This window comes from Scyliorhinus torazame, chromosome 8 (genome assembly GCF_047496885.1).
Source record: "Scyliorhinus torazame isolate Kashiwa2021f chromosome 8, sScyTor2.1, whole genome shotgun sequence".
Lineage (NCBI taxonomy): Eukaryota > Metazoa > Chordata > Chondrichthyes > Carcharhiniformes > Scyliorhinidae > Scyliorhinus > Scyliorhinus torazame.
Window position 1 is genome coordinate 86,992,418 of NC_092714.1, and position 19,326 is coordinate 87,011,743.

The 19,326-nt window shown below is 36.8% G+C and overlaps 1 protein-coding gene across 7 annotated transcripts in view; it reads right to left on the reverse strand.

Annotated features, from left to right (window-relative positions):
• Window positions 1-1,528: 1,528 nt before the first annotated feature.
• LOC140427991 (zinc finger and BTB domain-containing protein 20-like) overlaps window positions 1,529-19,326 on the reverse strand; it is a 502,007-nt gene continuing 484,209 nt past the window's right edge. For all 7 annotated transcript variants that reach the window (XM_072513922.1, XM_072513927.1, XM_072513920.1 and 4 more), the window contains one exon: window positions 1,529-15,713. In XM_072513922.1, coding sequence (XP_072370023.1) covers window positions 15,355-15,713 — 359 coding nt within the window. In that variant the 3' untranslated portion in view covers window positions 1,529-15,354. The remainder of the gene's footprint in view (window positions 15,714-19,326) is intronic.

A 19,326-nucleotide genomic window follows, 5' to 3' on the forward strand; every position in this document is an offset into this window, starting at 1 on the left:
CTCCAACGACAATCTTTCAGTCCTTCTTGTACATTGTAATGATGCCAGAGGACTAGAGGATTACAAATGTTCTGTCTCGTTCAAAAAAAAAGTGATAAAGTTGGCAAACCTAAGCCAATCACCTTAATATCAGTCCAGCTTATTTATAAAAGAGATGTCAACGATATTAAAATGACTATCTTAATTTGAGTACAAAATTGATTAAAGGAGGGAGAAAGTAGTGGGGAGTGGATGTTTTCTTGACTGGATAGAAGAATGCAATGGTGCTCCCCAGAACCATTGATTAGGGAATATTACTTTGAATTTTCTGAACTCGTTAGTCAGCACCATAGTAGAGACCTCAAGAAGGCAAAGTCAGGCTGGTGAATTGGGTAGATTTCTGACAGATGCAATTTAATGTGGATAAAGGTTTGAGGGAATGCTCATTGGGAAAACTAACATGGAGAGGCAGTATAATCTAAAGTGAACTATTTTGAGGGTGTGCAAGAACAGAAGGATCTGGGGTTATATAGTGAGGTATCTTTGAAGGTGGTTGGGTAAGTTACTAAAACGGTGAAGGTCTGGGATACTTGGGCAGAATTCTCCCCAAAAATGACAGTCATTTCTGATGCTTAAATCTGTGTGAATCATAGCAGCTGTTCTGATGCGATTCCCATTGCGATCTTCCCACGCATAGTGATTTTTTTGGAGGGGGGGGAACGTAATTTTCACTGGCCCTAAGAGGGTGGGTCCTAAAGATGCCTGCAAGCCCGGCAAATCACTGGAATCGGGACCCTCCCAATGTGTCCCCATTCAGGCCCCCCCATCCCACACTTTTCGCTCGCAATAGGACCCCCTACAATTGCTGGTACCATCATACCCCGACCTCCTCCCCCAGAGTAGCAACACCCCGCTATGTGGTCACCGACTGCCTCCCCCTTTCATGCCCCCCATCCGCGAGGCTCCGCCAATTAACAATGTCAACCTGGCACTGCCCTGCCATGTCCAAGACCATACGGGCGAGTTCAGTTACCTGGAGGGATAGGAGAAACTGGAATTGTTCTCCTTAGAGAAGAAAAGATTAAGGGGAAACTAATAGACATATTCAAAATTATGAGAGGCTCTGATAAAACAATTAGGGATTAACCATTTTATCTGGCAAATTAGGCTGGACACCATAGATTTAAAATAATTTGCAGACGCTTAGAGGGGGAAATAGGAGAAACTTCTTCACAGGAGGGCTGCTAATTTCTAGTTGCACACTGTTGAAATCATGGTGGAATCAGATAAATGGGAACTTTTTAAAAAGACAATTGAACATATGCTTGAAGTGGACTAATTTGCAGGATTATCAGAAAAAAACAGGGTGTGGGATTAAACTGGACAACATTTTTATTAAGAGCCAGCACAGACATGGCATACCAAATGCCCTCCCTTTGTACGGTAAGATTCTAAGATAGTACGATTTATACCTAGACGCTGTGCACAAGGGTATTCTGAAATTAAACAAAATGTGCATTAACTCTGAACTGTAAAAAGAAGTTCTGAATACGATTATTAAAACACCTTTATGACCATTTCCATTAGATTACAATGATCAGAGTTTTAAAAGAACAGTGAATACACTTTTTCAGTACAGGAAAGTACTAGAGTTTTTATTCCTTCATGTTCAAACTTCACTACAGCGTGAACTTTACAATAACTTGGAAAGTGAAACTTACAAAAAAGTGCTGGTAACATTAAAAAAAGAAATCTTCATCCCCAGAATGTCAATTATTCTTTCACACGAACAAATTTAAGGCTTAATACTTCAGTATAAAGTAAGTATGCAGATAAAACTTCACAGTATTCAAATGTCACAATAACATAATGAAGCATACAGCTAGTTAACAATACACATGTCACAGGTAATACATGAGAAATACAGTCTAATAAATGGCAAGTTAGGATACTGTTGCTTTAATAAATCTGGCAGGATTTAAAGCACTTGAAAAGTGTACTTGAATTTATACCAACATACTGTACTATAGTAAATGGGGGATAAGTTGGAGATCACCTCAAAAATGCTAGCCTGTTGCCTGAAGGGTCAATTGAAAAGGTCAAAAAGCTACCTCACAAGTAATAACACCACAATTCAGTGCTTGCTGGTTTTGAATTTCTTTTGTCTTAGGCCACTTTGCAAAGCTGATACGTCATTTCAAACATTCAGTCTAGTCTTTCACTGCCAAAGATAGTTTTTTTTAAACTAAGAAACAGTCAGAAGTACAAATAAAATTTAACTGCAGTGAAAGCCTCTTGCTAACATTTTTTAAATTTAGTTTTCAATTTGAGGCTATTCTCCTTTGCTACTTGCTAAACTCCCCCTCTTGTGTTAACATACACATTTGCATTCAGAGGGAAGAATAAACAGCCATAAAACTATTTTAAGCACTATACCCAGGGTAGTTTTGTAAATTTCTCTTTTGACCCTTAATGCGAATTAACAAATCCCTTAATATTAGATAAAGGGGTCATACACAAGGCAAAAAAGGCAGGATGCTATAAAAGGGAAAATTAGGGTACGTGTTCCGTACCACAGGTAAGGTGCAGAACAGAAACAGTAAACTGTTGACCTCTACAAAATTGGTCAACAAGCATAAGGTGCTTCACAATCTAATTTTTTGGAAATATAACAAGCCAACATTTCTAAAGTGATCCCTTACACCAAGACAAGTTTATTCAGCTGTTTGAAAAAACCCAAAACGCTAGTTTTCACCTGTTGTACCAAGATGGCTCAACCATGACAAGTGAACATTGAAATGAACACTGCACGGTTTAACTAATCTCCTTCAGCACAGACCACTGCAAATTTGTACTGACATAAGAGTCTCATTTCTAATACATTGTAGCAGCACTGATCCTGGAAATATTTAATAAGCATGCTCCTAGGAGACTTTGGCAGAGTAAACCTACCCTGTGATACACAGCTTTGAATTAAATCATAGCTTTTCCTCAAATTTAGCACTGTGCATTACCGGTAAAGCTGATAGTGTGAGAAAATGGACCTTTTTGGGTCAACTGACAGCACTAATTAGCACTGGGCTCACAGAACAGGGCCACAAATCAATAAAGGCTTCCCAATGTTATCCATTATCTTATTTGGCAGAGAAATGATGGACTAAGAATCCAAGTGCAAGGTACTGAATACATATAAGGAATGCTTATGCTTCTCAGATAAATGATTTCAATCTTCTTTTTAAAAAATAAGAAACAGCACTCCTATATATGTTTTCCAGGTTGAATCATATCTACTTTAGTTGAAAAGTAGAATTGATCTGGTGCAAAGATATTCTCTGATAGAGTAGATATTATAGATTTATTGGGAAGTACCAAATGATACACTGTGAGAATACATTGACACATTTACTGAATTCTTTACCAGTACACTACTCACCATTCGAGCTTAGTCAGAAAATGCATTTTAAGACAAACTCGCTATCATTTGCTTTGTCTGTAAAGCCCATTTGCAAATGAGAAAATGGCTTGAAAGGGCACATGGGTGACACTTCAAATCAAGGTGCTATGATTCAAAACAAAGCTGTGTTTATTTTAGGTCTCAAACAATTATGGCCAAGTTGAATAGATACATATTCAATTCGTGAAGTAGCAACATGTGCAAAGAATGTGAAAGTTATAATTTTTGTACTACTGTACTTTTGACCTACATATAAATAAATTAAGTAGTGCATACAGCACAACATCTATAGACTTTTGTGCTATTTGACTTCTACAGACATGGTGTGTTTGTTAGGAAAAGCAATATGGTAATGAGTACGGAGTAGGCACACTTACGAAGACCTAAGAATATTATTTTTTATGATGCCGATGCAACTTTAGAAATCTGTTAGCCCAGAGAGTCCCCAAATACAGTATGTCTACTACACTTGCACAACTGTGTTTTTACTGGTGTTGAGTGTTCAGAATGAATAGCAGCAAGTGTATACCAAAGGCAACAAGGATGTTCTACCATAGAAATTCAGAAGTAAAATGCACTTTAATTCATTCAATAGAATTGTCAACAAAAATAGGTTCAGCCTGTTATATCACATCATCAAACAAGGTAATATTTATATTTATTAAAAAGTGTACTCCTAATATGTGAAAAAGTATAAACTATAACTTTGGACATTAAAATCACAGTGGAATCTAAATTTATATAGACTCTTTTATAAAGTTGCAAATGCAACAAAAATCTACAATTCAGTGCTTATATTATAATGATATTTTCACAAGTCTGAATGCTATTTGTTGGAAGAAGGCTGGGCTCTAGAACAAGACAAACCTTTATTTGGAATGGTTTAAAAGCTCTTATTCTGATTTTCACCATTCAAATGTCAATATAATAGAAATAAAAACAGAAGGCACATAGACTTAATGTTATATATGTTCTCTATGTTATAGAAGTGGAAAGGCATATGTGCAATACTGAATATTCAGGAAGAACAATTAGCTTGGACCAGAATTTCTACAGAATTATAGGCACCTGTTTAATGTCACAATCACGATCAAGCAGAAAGGGGAATATTCTGTTCAATGTAGGCATTACATATGCATGTTTTTAGGTGCATTACTATCTGCATTTTATTATGAGATTAGAAGTTTTATAAATCTGTATAATACTAAGGTGTGCAATTGCATGTATGATTGGCGATATCATTTTTGAAGGATTTCTTTTCTAACTTGTATAGATCTTTCCAATCCAAACAAGAGAAATCAAGCAAAATCCTTATACAGTATTAATGCTCAGGTGAAGCTTGTGAAAAGCTAAAATAGAACATATGTTACTATCAAGGAGATTTAGTCTTCCCATCCAGGTATGCATTAAATATCTCCAGTCTGTCCCTTTCAATACTCTACCCAGTTTTCAATCTATTATTTTATATGCAAGGGCACTGGCAGTTAAAAGGGTCAGTTTGAAACAGTGCTGCTTTTTGTATCACAAAAATAGTCCTACACATTACAAAAGACTCACAATCCAGTGTGTTTGACAAATCAAAAAACGCCCTTAAAAACCCCTAATTAATCATCAGAGGAACAGCAGTAAATACAAACTGTTGTAACAATAAACAGACAAAAACCAATTGAACACACATCAATAATTAGTTTCAAAACAGGTTACTGCAGCATTCTTAAGGGCAGACTTTGTTTTCATTTAATTCCTTCACCAAAACAGTCTTATACCAATAAATGTATCATTTTAAAAATATAAAATAGTACACAACAAAAAATATTTTCCTACCATTCAAAAGGATTATTTTCCACAAAACATAGAAAATGCCACCTAGAGCTTCTTTTTTAAGTATAGGGCACATACATGTTTTTGCATAAAATATGGAAGATGCAAAACCATCCTAGTGTTTATAATTAGGAATAAAAAACATTCAGCAAGCAATCAAAATCATTGTACATCGCCTATTATTAAAGGAGATGTCAAACTTGTCCAGTGCTTTCCATAACAAAACAAAAAGACATACACAATCTGTGATAAATTTTCATCTTAAATGGAGATAAACTGCTTACAAAAATAAAAAAAAGCAGATTATAAAAAAAGAAACAGTAGCTGCAAGAAAAAAAGAGTGAGAATGTAAGATAAAGGTCAAGAAACGGTTTTCCCCACTAATCTACAATAATCTGTGAGCAACCAAACCTCATCTTCCTTCATATTTTTGCAACTGCAGTCTTAGAATTTTTCACTTTTGTATTTATGATGCTCTCAGGTCATCTTTTAAAGTTACGATATGCTTTTCCCAACATGAGTTGTAAAATAAATTAAATGGAATATGATTGGGTAAATAGTGAAATTAAAGTTTTTTTGGTCTACAGTAGTCACATTAAAACAAATATAAAATAATTATCATCATGACAGTGTTGGGCTAATATAAGAAAGAAGGTGCGCAACAGTAAACTGTATGAATCTGATGTACTGTACCTAAGGAAAACTATGCTACTGCCTGATCTTCCAACATAATGGTTGGCTGTTGCTTAAGTGTCTTAAGGCAATCAGATTCTACTTTTGAAACAAATCAGATTTTGGCAAAGGCTGGAATAGACATCTGCATTTTAAGTCATTATTACCTAATTGTTTATTTTATTGAATTGGAGATAAAACCTTGAAGTGGCCAAATCAAGAAAGGCCAAATGAATTGTAACGTGAACTGATGCTTCCCATTGCAATTGGGTGGTGTTTTAATACAAGGCCAGATAAAATTTGAAGCAGGGAAGGTACTGCAGAAATCTGGAGAAATGATAGATGTTAGCACATTAAAACCAATAAATCACTATTTATCAGTCAAACACCAGGGGCTGGATTCTCCGCTGTCAGGATTCTCCGTTGCACCGGCAGCCCAGGGATTTCATGACGGTGTGGGGCTGCTCACAATGGGAAACCCCATTTGCCGAGATGGAGAATCCCGGGGGCGCAGATTTCTGGTGCAGCGGGACAGCGAATCTCACACCAGGTTTTTGAGCTAATTTATTCAAAAAAGGGCAATTTCTCCATTTACCCATCCTTCCAAATGAAGGAGAACTCTTCTGCACCAATAATGCAATAAATGCTATTAGCTGAAGGTGAATTTGGGTCCTGGGTCAAGAGTTCCATAACTCCACAGGAGAGACAACATAAGGGCAAGGAACTCCCTTTAATGGTCCAAAGGTTCAATCATTGTGGACATCAATGCTGCTTACTTCATCAATTCTTGATTCACTGGCTAATAATTTGACAAAAGTCTAATCCACTGAAAGATTTCACGCTTAATAGCATATGGTGAACCACGTGCCTTTTTAGCAGCCCATCCACAGAAGATGTTCAACTTTTTTTCCCAGATAAAAGTTCATGGTACCAAAGCCTTCGAAACAGACTTAAGAAGGAAACATGATTTTGAATAATCTGAACAATATAGTTGAATTTAGGTCGAAATAATGTTTTTTGATTTTTTTCCCCTAAAATGTAATTTTAAAAATCTAACTAATTGCAGAAACAATAAAACCAAAAATGCAGATGTCAAGGCATAACAGTTCAGTAGATTTGTCACAAATGTTAACCGATTTAAATTTTTGGGTTAGTGTTCATTTACAGGGAAAGCAAAGTGCTGAATTAGTGTCATATCAAATTGAGTGTTACCGGCTAGTATCCTGTACTAGTGTTCCCACCTGTGGGTTCAATTTTACTTTAGGTGACTACTTTGAGCATTGACTGGATGTGATACTAACACTGGTTTGGTACTATTCAAATGCAATAACCCCCCCTCCCCCCTAAGAAAAAAAGTTATTTTTTAGCCCTTATGTGTGCAAATATTTGAGTGTGAATTCTGGTCAGTAGTGGAAACCTTACATGCAGTGCAGTTATCTCAGTGCATAACATCACCATTAACTTGCACACTAGGGTTGTGCTGACTTTACGAGACAGCAACAAAATAGTGTATTACCACTTGGACACTTTTAAAATCTTACATTGGCATCCAGAGAGTAGGATCATTATTAATTTTGCAACTCAAAGTTTAGAATTGTGAAATACAACAGGAGTGTACTACTGCCGATGCTGACTGGGTTTTATATGCCTTTCTCTATGGTACAAAGCTTGAAGCCACATGAGATTTATAAAACAGTAACAAGTTGTAACACTGCTGACAACCTGGTAATGCTTTATGTTTTTCAAGCCACTAAGGTTTCAGATATTAGCTTTTACTTAAAAGGATATACTGTAGTTCTGGGCTAAAACGGAGACATAGAGACCGGTGAATTTACTTGGTACAAATCTTTGTAATCCAATTCTGAAATTCATTCATGACGTTAGTTTTGATGAAAGAAAAATGGTTAAAATTTCAATTCAAACTGTAGCTTTAGGTATAATAGTAAAACGGCTACAAAAAGCTTTGTTTCCTGCTCCATAGAAAAGAACTGTACCCTAGGAAATTATACTAACAAGTTTTAAATGAAGCAAAGAATCATAACGGAAATATGATTTAAAAGCTGAAAGAAAGAATGCACAACCATGTTGGTGTACAGGTTAAACCAAAAAAAAACTTAAAATACAAAGTACTGGATCTTTATCAAAGTTGTTCTTATACTGACCCATATCTTCTATTTACACGGTAAGGAAAAAGGTGGCTAGTTGATTAAATTCAGTATCAATGGACTATTCCACTGGCACAGCCTGATTGCACACCTTCATCTCTTTAATCTTCTATGTACAACCCACTTGTTGTTCAGCATCAAACAGAGGCAGTTCTACTAGTTCTTGAAACAAAAGTAATGCTGTACAGGCCTTTTTATCCGTATAATTATCCCTGTTCATGTGTAATCCAAAATAGAATTAAAGATGTTAATATAACCTGCCAAGTGACAACATTGCAAGCCAAATGAGGCAAAAATTAGATCATGTGACTGGTACTTATGTACATTAATTGGCCACTATATAATCACAATGCACAAATTTTGTTCCAACATATATGGGAACATGTCAATTCTATCACCAACATATCTAAAACTTGTTTTTCAATATTCAGACTTTAAAATTTTAAATTTTAAAATCCAGGAAAACAGGTATGAATTTTCATTGTTAACATAACCTTTGAAAGTAGGGGGCTTAATGGTAATTTGCTTAATTTGTTTAAATTCCCCAAGCTCCAACATCTATGATCAGTATGGGTGCTTTTTATTGTCAAGCACACTCTTGAACAATAGAGGATAACAGAATACTGTAAAATAATTTTAATTCTCGCTTAAATATACTATATCATCTGAAAAGATACATATTAAAGTATCACCTTTCCATTCCAAGGCAGCAACATCTCCTGTCTGTATTTTCATCTCATCCTATATTAGAATAGCCAAATACTAAACAAACCAGTTTATCTGTTTGCTCACTTGCTAGATCGGCAAAAAATATTCACAACAAAATTAATTTTAAAAAAAAGATACTTTTTAGTTGAAATGTTATTGCTCAATCGCCACATTCAATATTAAATAGGAAAATGGGTACATCCTAATTTTAGAGGGGAAACTGATATCCGTAACTATCACAAACAGATCTACTAATGATGAACTATCCTACATTTGTTTTTAGCGTTATTGCAAAATCTTTGGACTGTAAGAGCACACATAGTGTTGCCATTTTTCAAGAGCTCAGTCTTTAGTTCTTTCATCTCATTTAGAGCTGAAAACAAACAGTTTTATTTAAACCTTCAATTACATACACCTTTCTTAGTCTGTTCTTTCACTGATTTTTAAGCTATTTCTGATTTGAGGACATTCAGCAAATCACTTTTCCTTTAATAATAGCACTGCTGTCTTGCTGGATGACAGCAGACTGAATATAATGAGTATATAGTTGAGTTAATGGCAAACACAGCAATTGAAAAGAAATTAAAATTAAATGAAAATCGCTTATTGTCACAAGTAGGCTTCAAATGAAGTTACTGTGAAAAGCCCCTAGTCGCCACATTCTGGCGCCTGTCCGGGGAGGCTGGTACGGGAATTGAACCATGCTGCTGGCCTGCCTTGGTCTGCTATAAAAGCCAGCAATTTAGCCCTGTGCTATGCCGCTAAATTCCCATACTTATCCTGATAAATTTATTAATCGATGAATGATGTAATGTCACATTTCTTTCTGAGCGATGTTGTCACTACTCTGTATTGATATATCTAACACAGACGGAACATTCGCATGTTAAGGTAGCATCCTTCCAGGAATAAAGGCCTTTACAGTTTTACAAGTTTAAATATTTTTGTAAACTACATGTGATGTCATGAAGAAAAAATATAAAATACCATCAATGCATTATGAGGTGCAGTGTTTCTGTGTTGTGATTTTACTGGTTCAATTAACCACATGGGCATGGGTTGTACTATAACTTACCATTGATTACATTTTTTTTAAATAGTAGAAAGCGCATGTAATATCTTGTGTCTATTAAGCTGCTGTACAGTAATTTCTGTAAATGGTTTGCTAATCTAGTCAATTGCTTGATAGAGGAATTCCATGTTAAACAAATTATCTAATTTGGAATTGGGGCAGTATTTTATAATAATAATTATTAGTGTCACAAGTAGGCTTACAGTAACACTGCAATGAAATTACTGTGAAAATCTCCTAGTCGCCACACTCCGGCGCCTGTTCGGGTGCACTGAGGGAGAATTCAGCATGTCCAATTCACCAAACAAGCACGTTTTTCGGGACCTGTGGGAGGAAATCGGAGCGCCTGGAGGAAATCCACGCAGACACGGGGAGAACGTACAGACTCCGCACCGACAGTGACCCAAACCGTGTATCGAACTCCGGTCCCTGGCGCTGTGAAGCAACCATGCTAACCACTGTGCTTGAAAGCATTGTGAGTGCTTCAAGCTGTTGACCCAGCATTCAGAGTCAGGGTACTGACTACCAATTCTACTCAATATAGTCATAGTTTGTGGCAGGGAAAGGGTAGGAGGGCTGATTACCCCGATAGCTCATTCCCCAGTGTGGCATGGCGCTCACAGGTAGCATCAGTTTGGAAATTGCAGAACCACAGTGCCTGATTATATGTCCACTAATTTAAAGTGTCAGAAAATCAGACTCTGAAGGCCATTAATTTTCCAACTAGTGATCTGTGAGCAGACTCAATAGTCGCAACAACTGATCAAGGGAATCAGCCATAGGACAGAGTCAAGGGGCTGATTCTCCATGAGAGATGTAGGCAGGTTACAAAATTTGTTACATGTCACAAATTTGTGATCTTATCTGAATGTATTACATCCTATTCTGTACAGAGTCTATACCGGCACAGTATTCTTAATTTCTTGGGAAGGAGATGATGGAATGACATAAAGATTTGCTAGAGTATCAGTATAATACTCAATATTAGAAATGAAAAATTTACAAACTGCTGACACTACATTAATGAACTATATTTTAAAGTTGCATTAAGCAATGAAAATTTACAACTAGCAATGAGACCACCCTTGTCAAATAATAACCCCTGCGAAGCAGAGTTCATTTTTTCTTCTTTAATATTGGGGTGGGGGATATATTTCACATACCCTAATCTTTAAGGTTTACAACGTGTACTGTAAATTATTCTTTGGTTTGTAATTATGACACAAAATGCGCATAATTAAAGTTGCAATAGTAAAAATTGTCACAGATATCACAAACCCATATTTTTCAATAAGAATGATATCTTTAACTTTAAGTTGAATCTTAATCAATGAACATGACGTTTAAAATAGTTACTACTGGAATTTTTAGATGTCAAAATCTCAGACTGAGGATTAATAGGAGTCCAGGGCACCATTTGGAAGTACCTTTCTTAAAACCATGCATCAGTTGACTAACTTTTATTTATTCCCCCTCCCCCCACCCCTCTACTTTAAAGGAAGTTGCTCAGGTTTTGTTTGATGTTTTCTCAGATATTTTCACCGAGAATCCAAAAACATCACTGGGTGTAAACTTTAGGTGTAAACTTGAACACCGTTGCTCCACAACACAGCAAGTTAGAACAATAATTGTCCCACAAGCCTCCTCATATGTCTTCTTTAAAAACACCTAGATCTTTCATCACCTTCAAAAAATGCCTACTATTTTCCTGCACTAAATGGGGTTTTATAAGATTTCTCACATTTATTAGTTTAATATCTGTGTTCTGATATGTTATTTAAAGGCACTGATCCACATTTGTCATTGACATAGGCCACATAAAGTCACTAAAAATTGTTCAGTTGTTTTTAAATGTGATAAACCAGCCAAAATTCAGAATCATGTGATTCCACACATGTTCAGGTTAGTTTCTAGAGTAAACAATGCAAAGTTATAAGTACAATCCAAAACTAGAGAGAGAAAATATAATTTCCATCATAAAATGGACTGATGGTACCAAATATGTAATTAAATCATACAATAAACTGCATCAGGAATAAGGATGAATAATTGGACACACTTATTAAAATGCATGTTTGTTTTTATACTTCTAGTCATTGCCTCCAAGGTTTAGAATTATAAGCCTCCAAAAATATAAGGAGGTATTTTGGAGTGTGCTGTACATACACAGTGGGTTGTGCATACAGAAGACTAATCTCTACGTTTCACAATTTCTGAACTATTGAGCTTCAGTAATCTAATACTGTCTTGTTAGTACACATTCCTATGTCTGACCGATGGGTTCACCGAATAAAAAGGACAAATACTACAGAAACCAATAGTCACTGTGAATGCAGCAGGCTGGTGATAAGCAAGTGATTCAAAGTGATTGCATTAAATATTGCAACGCAGATCTATTTTGTAATAAAATGTAAATGTGTACTATTGTATAAACAAATATTGCATCGCAAAGTTAAGCTTGGTTAAATATTCCTTCCACAGGACACTATTCCAGTAAAACAGCCGTATATCATTTAAGAGGCATCCACGGCCAATGCAGAGTGTAAAGCCAATTACCATTCCTTCCATATTTGCACCGTAAAATCTCAATATCTAAATCTGTACTCCATAATGTTAAGCCAACAGGACTTCTTATAAGACCCGCTGGCCTCTAAAAGGTTAACTAAAATTGTTGCCACATTTTTGTAGAGTTCAATCATCAGTCAGTCAAAATACTGAAAGTGAATTATGACATCGACAGAAAGATTTTCAAAATATGAAATGCTGACCAAGCTGTTTCTAATTTTTTCAGGTAACAATTATTCAAGCTTGATGTCAGCATTCATTTTAAAAGAAAACAGCATATAAAAACGTACTACAGCAAACTGACAATTAATAGAATATTCATAATCACAAGATATATGGCCATGATTTATCCATAATCTAATGAAACATGGATTATATTTAATGAAATAGTCACTGTATTAGATGGCTAAAATGTTTAAAGTTGAAGTAGTTTTAAAAAAGTGCCAATCACAGAAAAAAACAAAGGTCTGTACTACTTTTGTATGGGCATGTGTCAAACTAGGATATTAGAAAGGGAGTGTAGTCATCAGTATTACGTATATTTCCTATATGATTAGCTAAAGAGTCTGTTGATTATTTTAAGTGTTTGTAACATCATGGGTGGAACTGACTTGGAGGAACAATAAACCCTATAATACGAGGGAACTAAACCGACATGAGTAGAGGGAGTCTAATCTAGGATGCACCATCCATTATTTAGTAACAGTCCTATTATTTCATTTAGTTCATTTGCACTGTCAGATTTAACAACTCTCTACCACTACAAGCTAGTTTACTTTCCAAGATTGCCATTACTCATGGGCAAAGAAAAATTCAAAACAAATCAACAGAACAAAGGCTTTAAACAAAGTGGATTATTGGTGAACTTTCTTTTGGGTGCATGAAAATAATTTCTATTGGTGGAAATCAAGGTAAAGGGAAAATGAAAAACGCAACAAAATGTAAAATGTTAAAATAGGCAAAGTGCATCATGGGAGAGGACAGATTAAATGAGAGGTTGTCATTATTCATTACCAAATCTGAAAATTAAATGAACAAATGTAGGTATTAAATTGAGATTACCGATGACTAAACTAGCTGAGTGCTTCAACAGTTATTAAAAAGTTGTATTACAGACATCAAATGCAATATAGGACTATATAAAGAGTAGTATGGTGTTTCAGTGTGAATGGGTTATGATACAAGAGCATATGATAATATACTTTTTTCATCATGTGGATATAGAAGTAGTCCAGTAAGTACCAACAGATCAGAACCTGCAGATAATACTGATGCAATAAAGACCAGTCTAATACACTGGCATCAAACTAGTAGAACGGTTAATAGAAAATGTACAATGTAAAAAGACTATAAAAATCATGCTTCCTATAGATAAATTTTGTAGTCAGATAGATAAGTTGCTTTAAGTACTTAATCCTAAAATATTCTAAAGGAAACAAAAAGCTATATATCTATCAGTGTGATATGTTTTAGACCTGGTCAACTACATTATTTAAAAAGAACGAATCAAGCTTAGAAGCACTTTTGTGTTATACTCATCTTAGTTGATGGGCTCAATAAATTGCCATTCATGTGGTAATGATTTAAAGCTAATATATGCAGTATAATGTTTACTTCCAGCTAAAATTGTGCGCATATGAAAAATTTCAAGTATTTGCATCGATTTACAAAGATACATAAAAAAACACAAAACCCTTGCACTGCATCATTCCTCTGCAGCTGTTCAATTTTTAAAACAATTAATTAAGGACAAGAGATTTGAACATGACATCTGAGGAAATATGTAATTGCACAGATCAAGACCCTCTGCTCTCAAACTTTATTCATAGTGCACAACTGAAGCTGTTCTCAACTTCATATTCATTATAATGACTGACTGTCTGATTTGGGGCACTGCAATAGGTGCACCATGAAACTCTAATTATGTCCATGGCAACAGAAAATTAATCAAAATGTTGTAGTATTGATTGGAATAATCATCATTGACAATCTGAAGATAAAATAAAAGACAAAAAGGAGCAGCAATCAAAATGACAGCATGTCAAACAGACCACATTGATTATATGCTAATTTTGAATGTTATCAACCACACATTGTGGGGGAAAAAAAAATTCCTTCAATTCAGCTCATCTGTCTGGGAGAGATCTTACAACCTTAACAGTCTTCTGAATATTAGTGGCAGTGTACGCAAAAGTTCCAAAAAGCCTCACCTCTGCTCAAATACTGTTGTAAAAAAAATGCACATCCATGTAGTAAACTTTTATCGAAACCATCTGCAATTAGAAAAAACTCACTGCGCTTTTCCTCATTTTCAATAACAAAGAGTTGTTTGCACATTTGAGAAATAAATTCTTGTACCTAACTGCAGTTGCATGGATGCTGCATTATATATTAAACCTTTTAATTTTCAAAACGAAACCCCTCTGTGTAAGTGACCTGTCCACAGCAGGTAAATAATAAATATCTGCCAGTGTCATCACAACCACTATACATACAAAGTCATTTTCAGTAAAAGGCAAATTTTGTGACCATCTTAACACAGAAATGTCAATACATACCAAGTATTGTACTTCAAAAGATGTTGCATACCACAGTTTACTGGACTTCATGCTGTGTAATGATCTCAAAGAAAATTTCCACCTTAGATAATGCAACACTGGATTAGATCTGTAGAGATAGTAGGCCTTTGTAGTGTTCAACACGCTAGCAATAAACGAGAGCTGAATGAGAGGAAAAAATCTTGAGGCCTGTGGTGGTCATCCAGCCAGTGGAGCACACACAATAACAGGCATTAAGGCCACCATCCTGAAGAATTCTTGAACATCTTGCTGCTGGTAATAATGTGCCAGCGATTTTTGTTTTAAAAATTTCTGTTCTATTTCTTAAATTAATTCCAAATTTGTTCTTAGAATAGTTCCTTAACCATCAGAAACGTGTATTCTCATATGGTCGTTGAACTGTTCGATTTGGTCGAACTTGGCTGGGCAGACAGAGCAGACATATGTAGTCACCTCAGAGCAGCCAGTGCCATGGAGTGCCATGTGCCTCTCCAGCAGGGTCTTGTGGGAGAACTTCTTTTTGCAGACGTAGCACTCATAGGATTTTTCACCACGGTGAAGCCGCATGTGGACGTTGAGGGAGCTCTTTTGGGTGAATCTCTTGTTGCAGATACTACACTGATAGGCTCTCACACCAGTGTGTGTCACCATGTGTTTAATCAGATAATCCTTCAGCGAGAAAGATCGCCAACAAATGCTGCACTGATGTGGCTTCTCCCCTACAGAATATTTAACAATAAAAGACAACAAATGTTAGTCATTTTCAAAGACATTAGCTGGTGCAGTTTTTCAACTTGTTTAGCAGCCTGTAAGATAAAGAGAGCTGCTTGCTTATGCTTATGTGTTTAAGTTACATAAAGTGATAGAAATTTCTTTGAGCAGTGTCACAAATAAAACATTATTTTTTATAAATTTTCTTTTGTCAGCATTGCTGCTGTTTCACCAACTGCTTTATTGGGGATGGTTCAGGGGGGCATGGTGAAGAGAGGGTGGGGAACAAGATTGTGGCAATTTTGTCTCCATGAAATCCAAAAACATTGGCATGGAATTGGTCTTTGGTACTAGAGAATCGACAATGGAAATTAAAATCAGGGCAGATGGGGTTTGCCATTGACTGAACCTTTTGCGGGGTCCCTGGTTCGCCAACAGGCTCAATCTGGCATGTTTAAGCAACTCTTTAAAGTAAATTTGCAATGGATAGGTTATGGCACAAAACAGCAAAATCTATTGTTGCCATTCCACCATATTCTGGGCAATTATGTATGTGAAACCAAGGTGAACTACAAAGTTGAAAGAGGAAGCATTCCGAATGAATGGTCTGAATGAACATTAATTTAGATTTGTTGCACCGTCAAACTGCAAAATTGCTCACAGCTAGATGAGATTGTAGTTATTCATGATGAAAACAAAAAAGGAATTAACAAATGGGTAAAGAAGAAACAAGCATTAATGCTGATCATAAATGAAAATAATGTCATTTAACATATCACCATCAAAAACTGGTGGAAAAGGGCAGCACGGTGGCGCAGTGGGTTAGCCCTGCTGCCTCATGGCGCCGTGGGTTAGCCCTGCTGCCTCATGGCGCCGAGGTCCCATTTCGATCCCAGCTCTGGGTCACTGTCCGTGTGGAGTTTGCACATTCTCCCCGTGTTTGCGTGGGTTTTGCCCCCACAACCCAAAGATTGGCCTCGATAAATTGCCCCTTAATTGGAAAAAATGAATTGGGTACTCTAAATTTATATAAAAATAAATATTTTAAAAAACTGGTGGAAAAGCAAAACTAGATCCATAAGCACCCAAAGAGAAAGAAAACTGACCTTATGGGTATAGACCCTTCCAGGAGAATTGGAAAAGTTATGGAGAACAACATTCTAGAACAACCAAAGGAGGATGTTCTAAAAAGTGTCTAATTATGCAGAAGTTCCCCCACAAAGCAACAAGGTCCATAGAGAACAAATATCATAGTCAAGCCATGGCACAGAAAGATGATAGCAGTGATGATGGAGAAACTACAAATCCCGATTGTAGAAAACAGTATCAATGCAAAAGCAGGAAGATATGATTGTCTTCACATCGTTTTTAGAATTTCCACAACAAACTTAACCTTCCTCATTTCACTCTGATCTTTGAAAATATCAAAGCCTCTCAAGTTCCCTGCCCCTGTTCCTCACATAAGGTGTGCGATTCTCCAGATAGGTTTCTAAGTGTGGTAGCGAGTGGGAACTGCAGGGAGCTTCCATGGTGGATTGCAGTGAGGCAATTGTGTCACTTCCTGAATGCAGCTTAATTGTCTCTTGTGTGTGCATGTGATGTTCAGCATGGTGTCAATGGGAGAGTGAAACACCTGGGGCGGGATTCTCCGGCCACGTTCGCCCGGAAAGCTGAGAATCCCGCTCGAGGTCAATGGAGTTCTCCATTGTCCGCCTCTCGCCCGTGGCGGTCATGCGGCGGGCGGGGCGGGAGAATCCAGCCACTGATTCTCAACAATGTAACACAGGAAGATAACTCTCAGTGCGCAATAACCTATCTTCAGCGTAGAGCAATGGGCATCAAGAAAGTGTAATGATAAGCCCAGCAACTACAAGCCAGTCTTTTTAACCTTGGTGGTGGGGAAGCATTTAGAAATGATAAATTGTGACAAAATTAATAGTTATTTGTGCAAATGCAAGTTAAGAAAAGAAAGCCAGTATGGATTTGAAAGGGAAAACATTTTTTAACTACAGCAACTTGCTTCAATTTTTTGATGAGGTAACAGAGAGCGTTGAGAAGAGCAATGCGGTTGATGTGGTGTACATAGACTTCCACAAGGCTTTTGATAAAGTACTACAAAACAGTCTTGTGAGCAAAGTTAGAGCTTATACAAGGGACCGTAGCAACAAGGATAGGAAATTGACTGAGTGACAATAAACAAAGAGTAGTGGTGAATGTGTGTTTTTCAGACTGAAGGAGGATTTATTGTGGAGTTGACCAGGGAACGGTATTAGACCCCCTGCATTTTTTGATATAAATTAATGGCCAAGACCTTGGTGGACAGGACATAATTTCAAAATTTATCGATCATACAAAACTTAGAAGAACTATTAACCATTAGGAGGATAGTGTAGAACTTCAAAAGGACATAGCAGGTTGCTGAAATGGGTAGAAGATGGCAGATAAAAGAAATATAAAGTGATTCATTTTGGTAGAAAGAACATGGAGAAAGACAATATAAAAGAAAGGGAACATTCTAAAGGATGTCAGGAGCAGGGGGATCTGGTGGTAAATGTGCATAGGTCTTTGAAGGTGGCACGATAGGTTGCCTGCGCAGTTAATAAAGCATATGGCTTCCTGGGCTTTGTCAATAGAGGCATAGAATGTAAAAACAAGCAAGTTATCTTAAACCTGCATGAAACACTGGTCCAGTCTCAACTGGAGTATTGAACCCAGCTCTGGGCACCATACTGTGGGAGGGATATGAAGGCATTCGAACGGATGCAGAAAAGAATCATGAGAATGGTTCCAGGAATGAGGAACTTCAGTTAAATAGAAAGGTTGGAGTAGTTGGGATTGTTCTCCTTGGAGAAGAGAAGGTTGAGGAGATTTGATAGCGGTTTTCAAAATCATAAGTGGTCTGGACAGAATAGAAAGGGAGAAATTGTTCCCATTGGTCGAAAGATTCAGAACCAGTGATACAGATTTAATGTAATTGGCAAAAGAAACAATGACAAGAGGAAAAACATTTCCACGTAGCGAGTGGTTAGGATCTGGAATCTACTGTCTAAGAATGTGATGGAGGCAGGGTCAACTGAGGTTTTCAAAAGGGAATTGAATCATTATTTTAAAAGCAAAAATTTGGAGTGCTACAGGGAAAAAGCAGGGGGAGGAGCACTAAGAAAATTGGTCCTTTGAAATCCAGCAGAGACAAAATGGGCTAAGTGGCAAAGTTGTGCTTTAAGGTAGCCTGAAGCTAGGTGCATATAGCTCAAGTAAATGCAGCTGAAAGCTGGTTCTTTCACCAACTTTCCTCTTGCTGTTTGAAGGGATTGTTCCAGGATTCCAGTGTGTTTCTGCCAGTAGTGCAATGGTTAATGTCACTGTTGTACCCTCAATAACGACGCTTAGAGAGTAAAACGGTAAAGAAGGCTTTAATAAGCTAAGACCCAGCCTGGTGCCGAGACGGGTGCTAACTTGGTGCCGCCCACAAGGCGGTCCCTTATATATGGCTCCCAGGTGGGCAGAGCCAGAGGCGGAGTCCCCCAGGGTTCCAAGCCCGGTCTTAAAGGGGACATCACCTTACATGATGACAAGGGTATAGTAGTACAGTAACCATTTATCACAGTCACAATATACTGG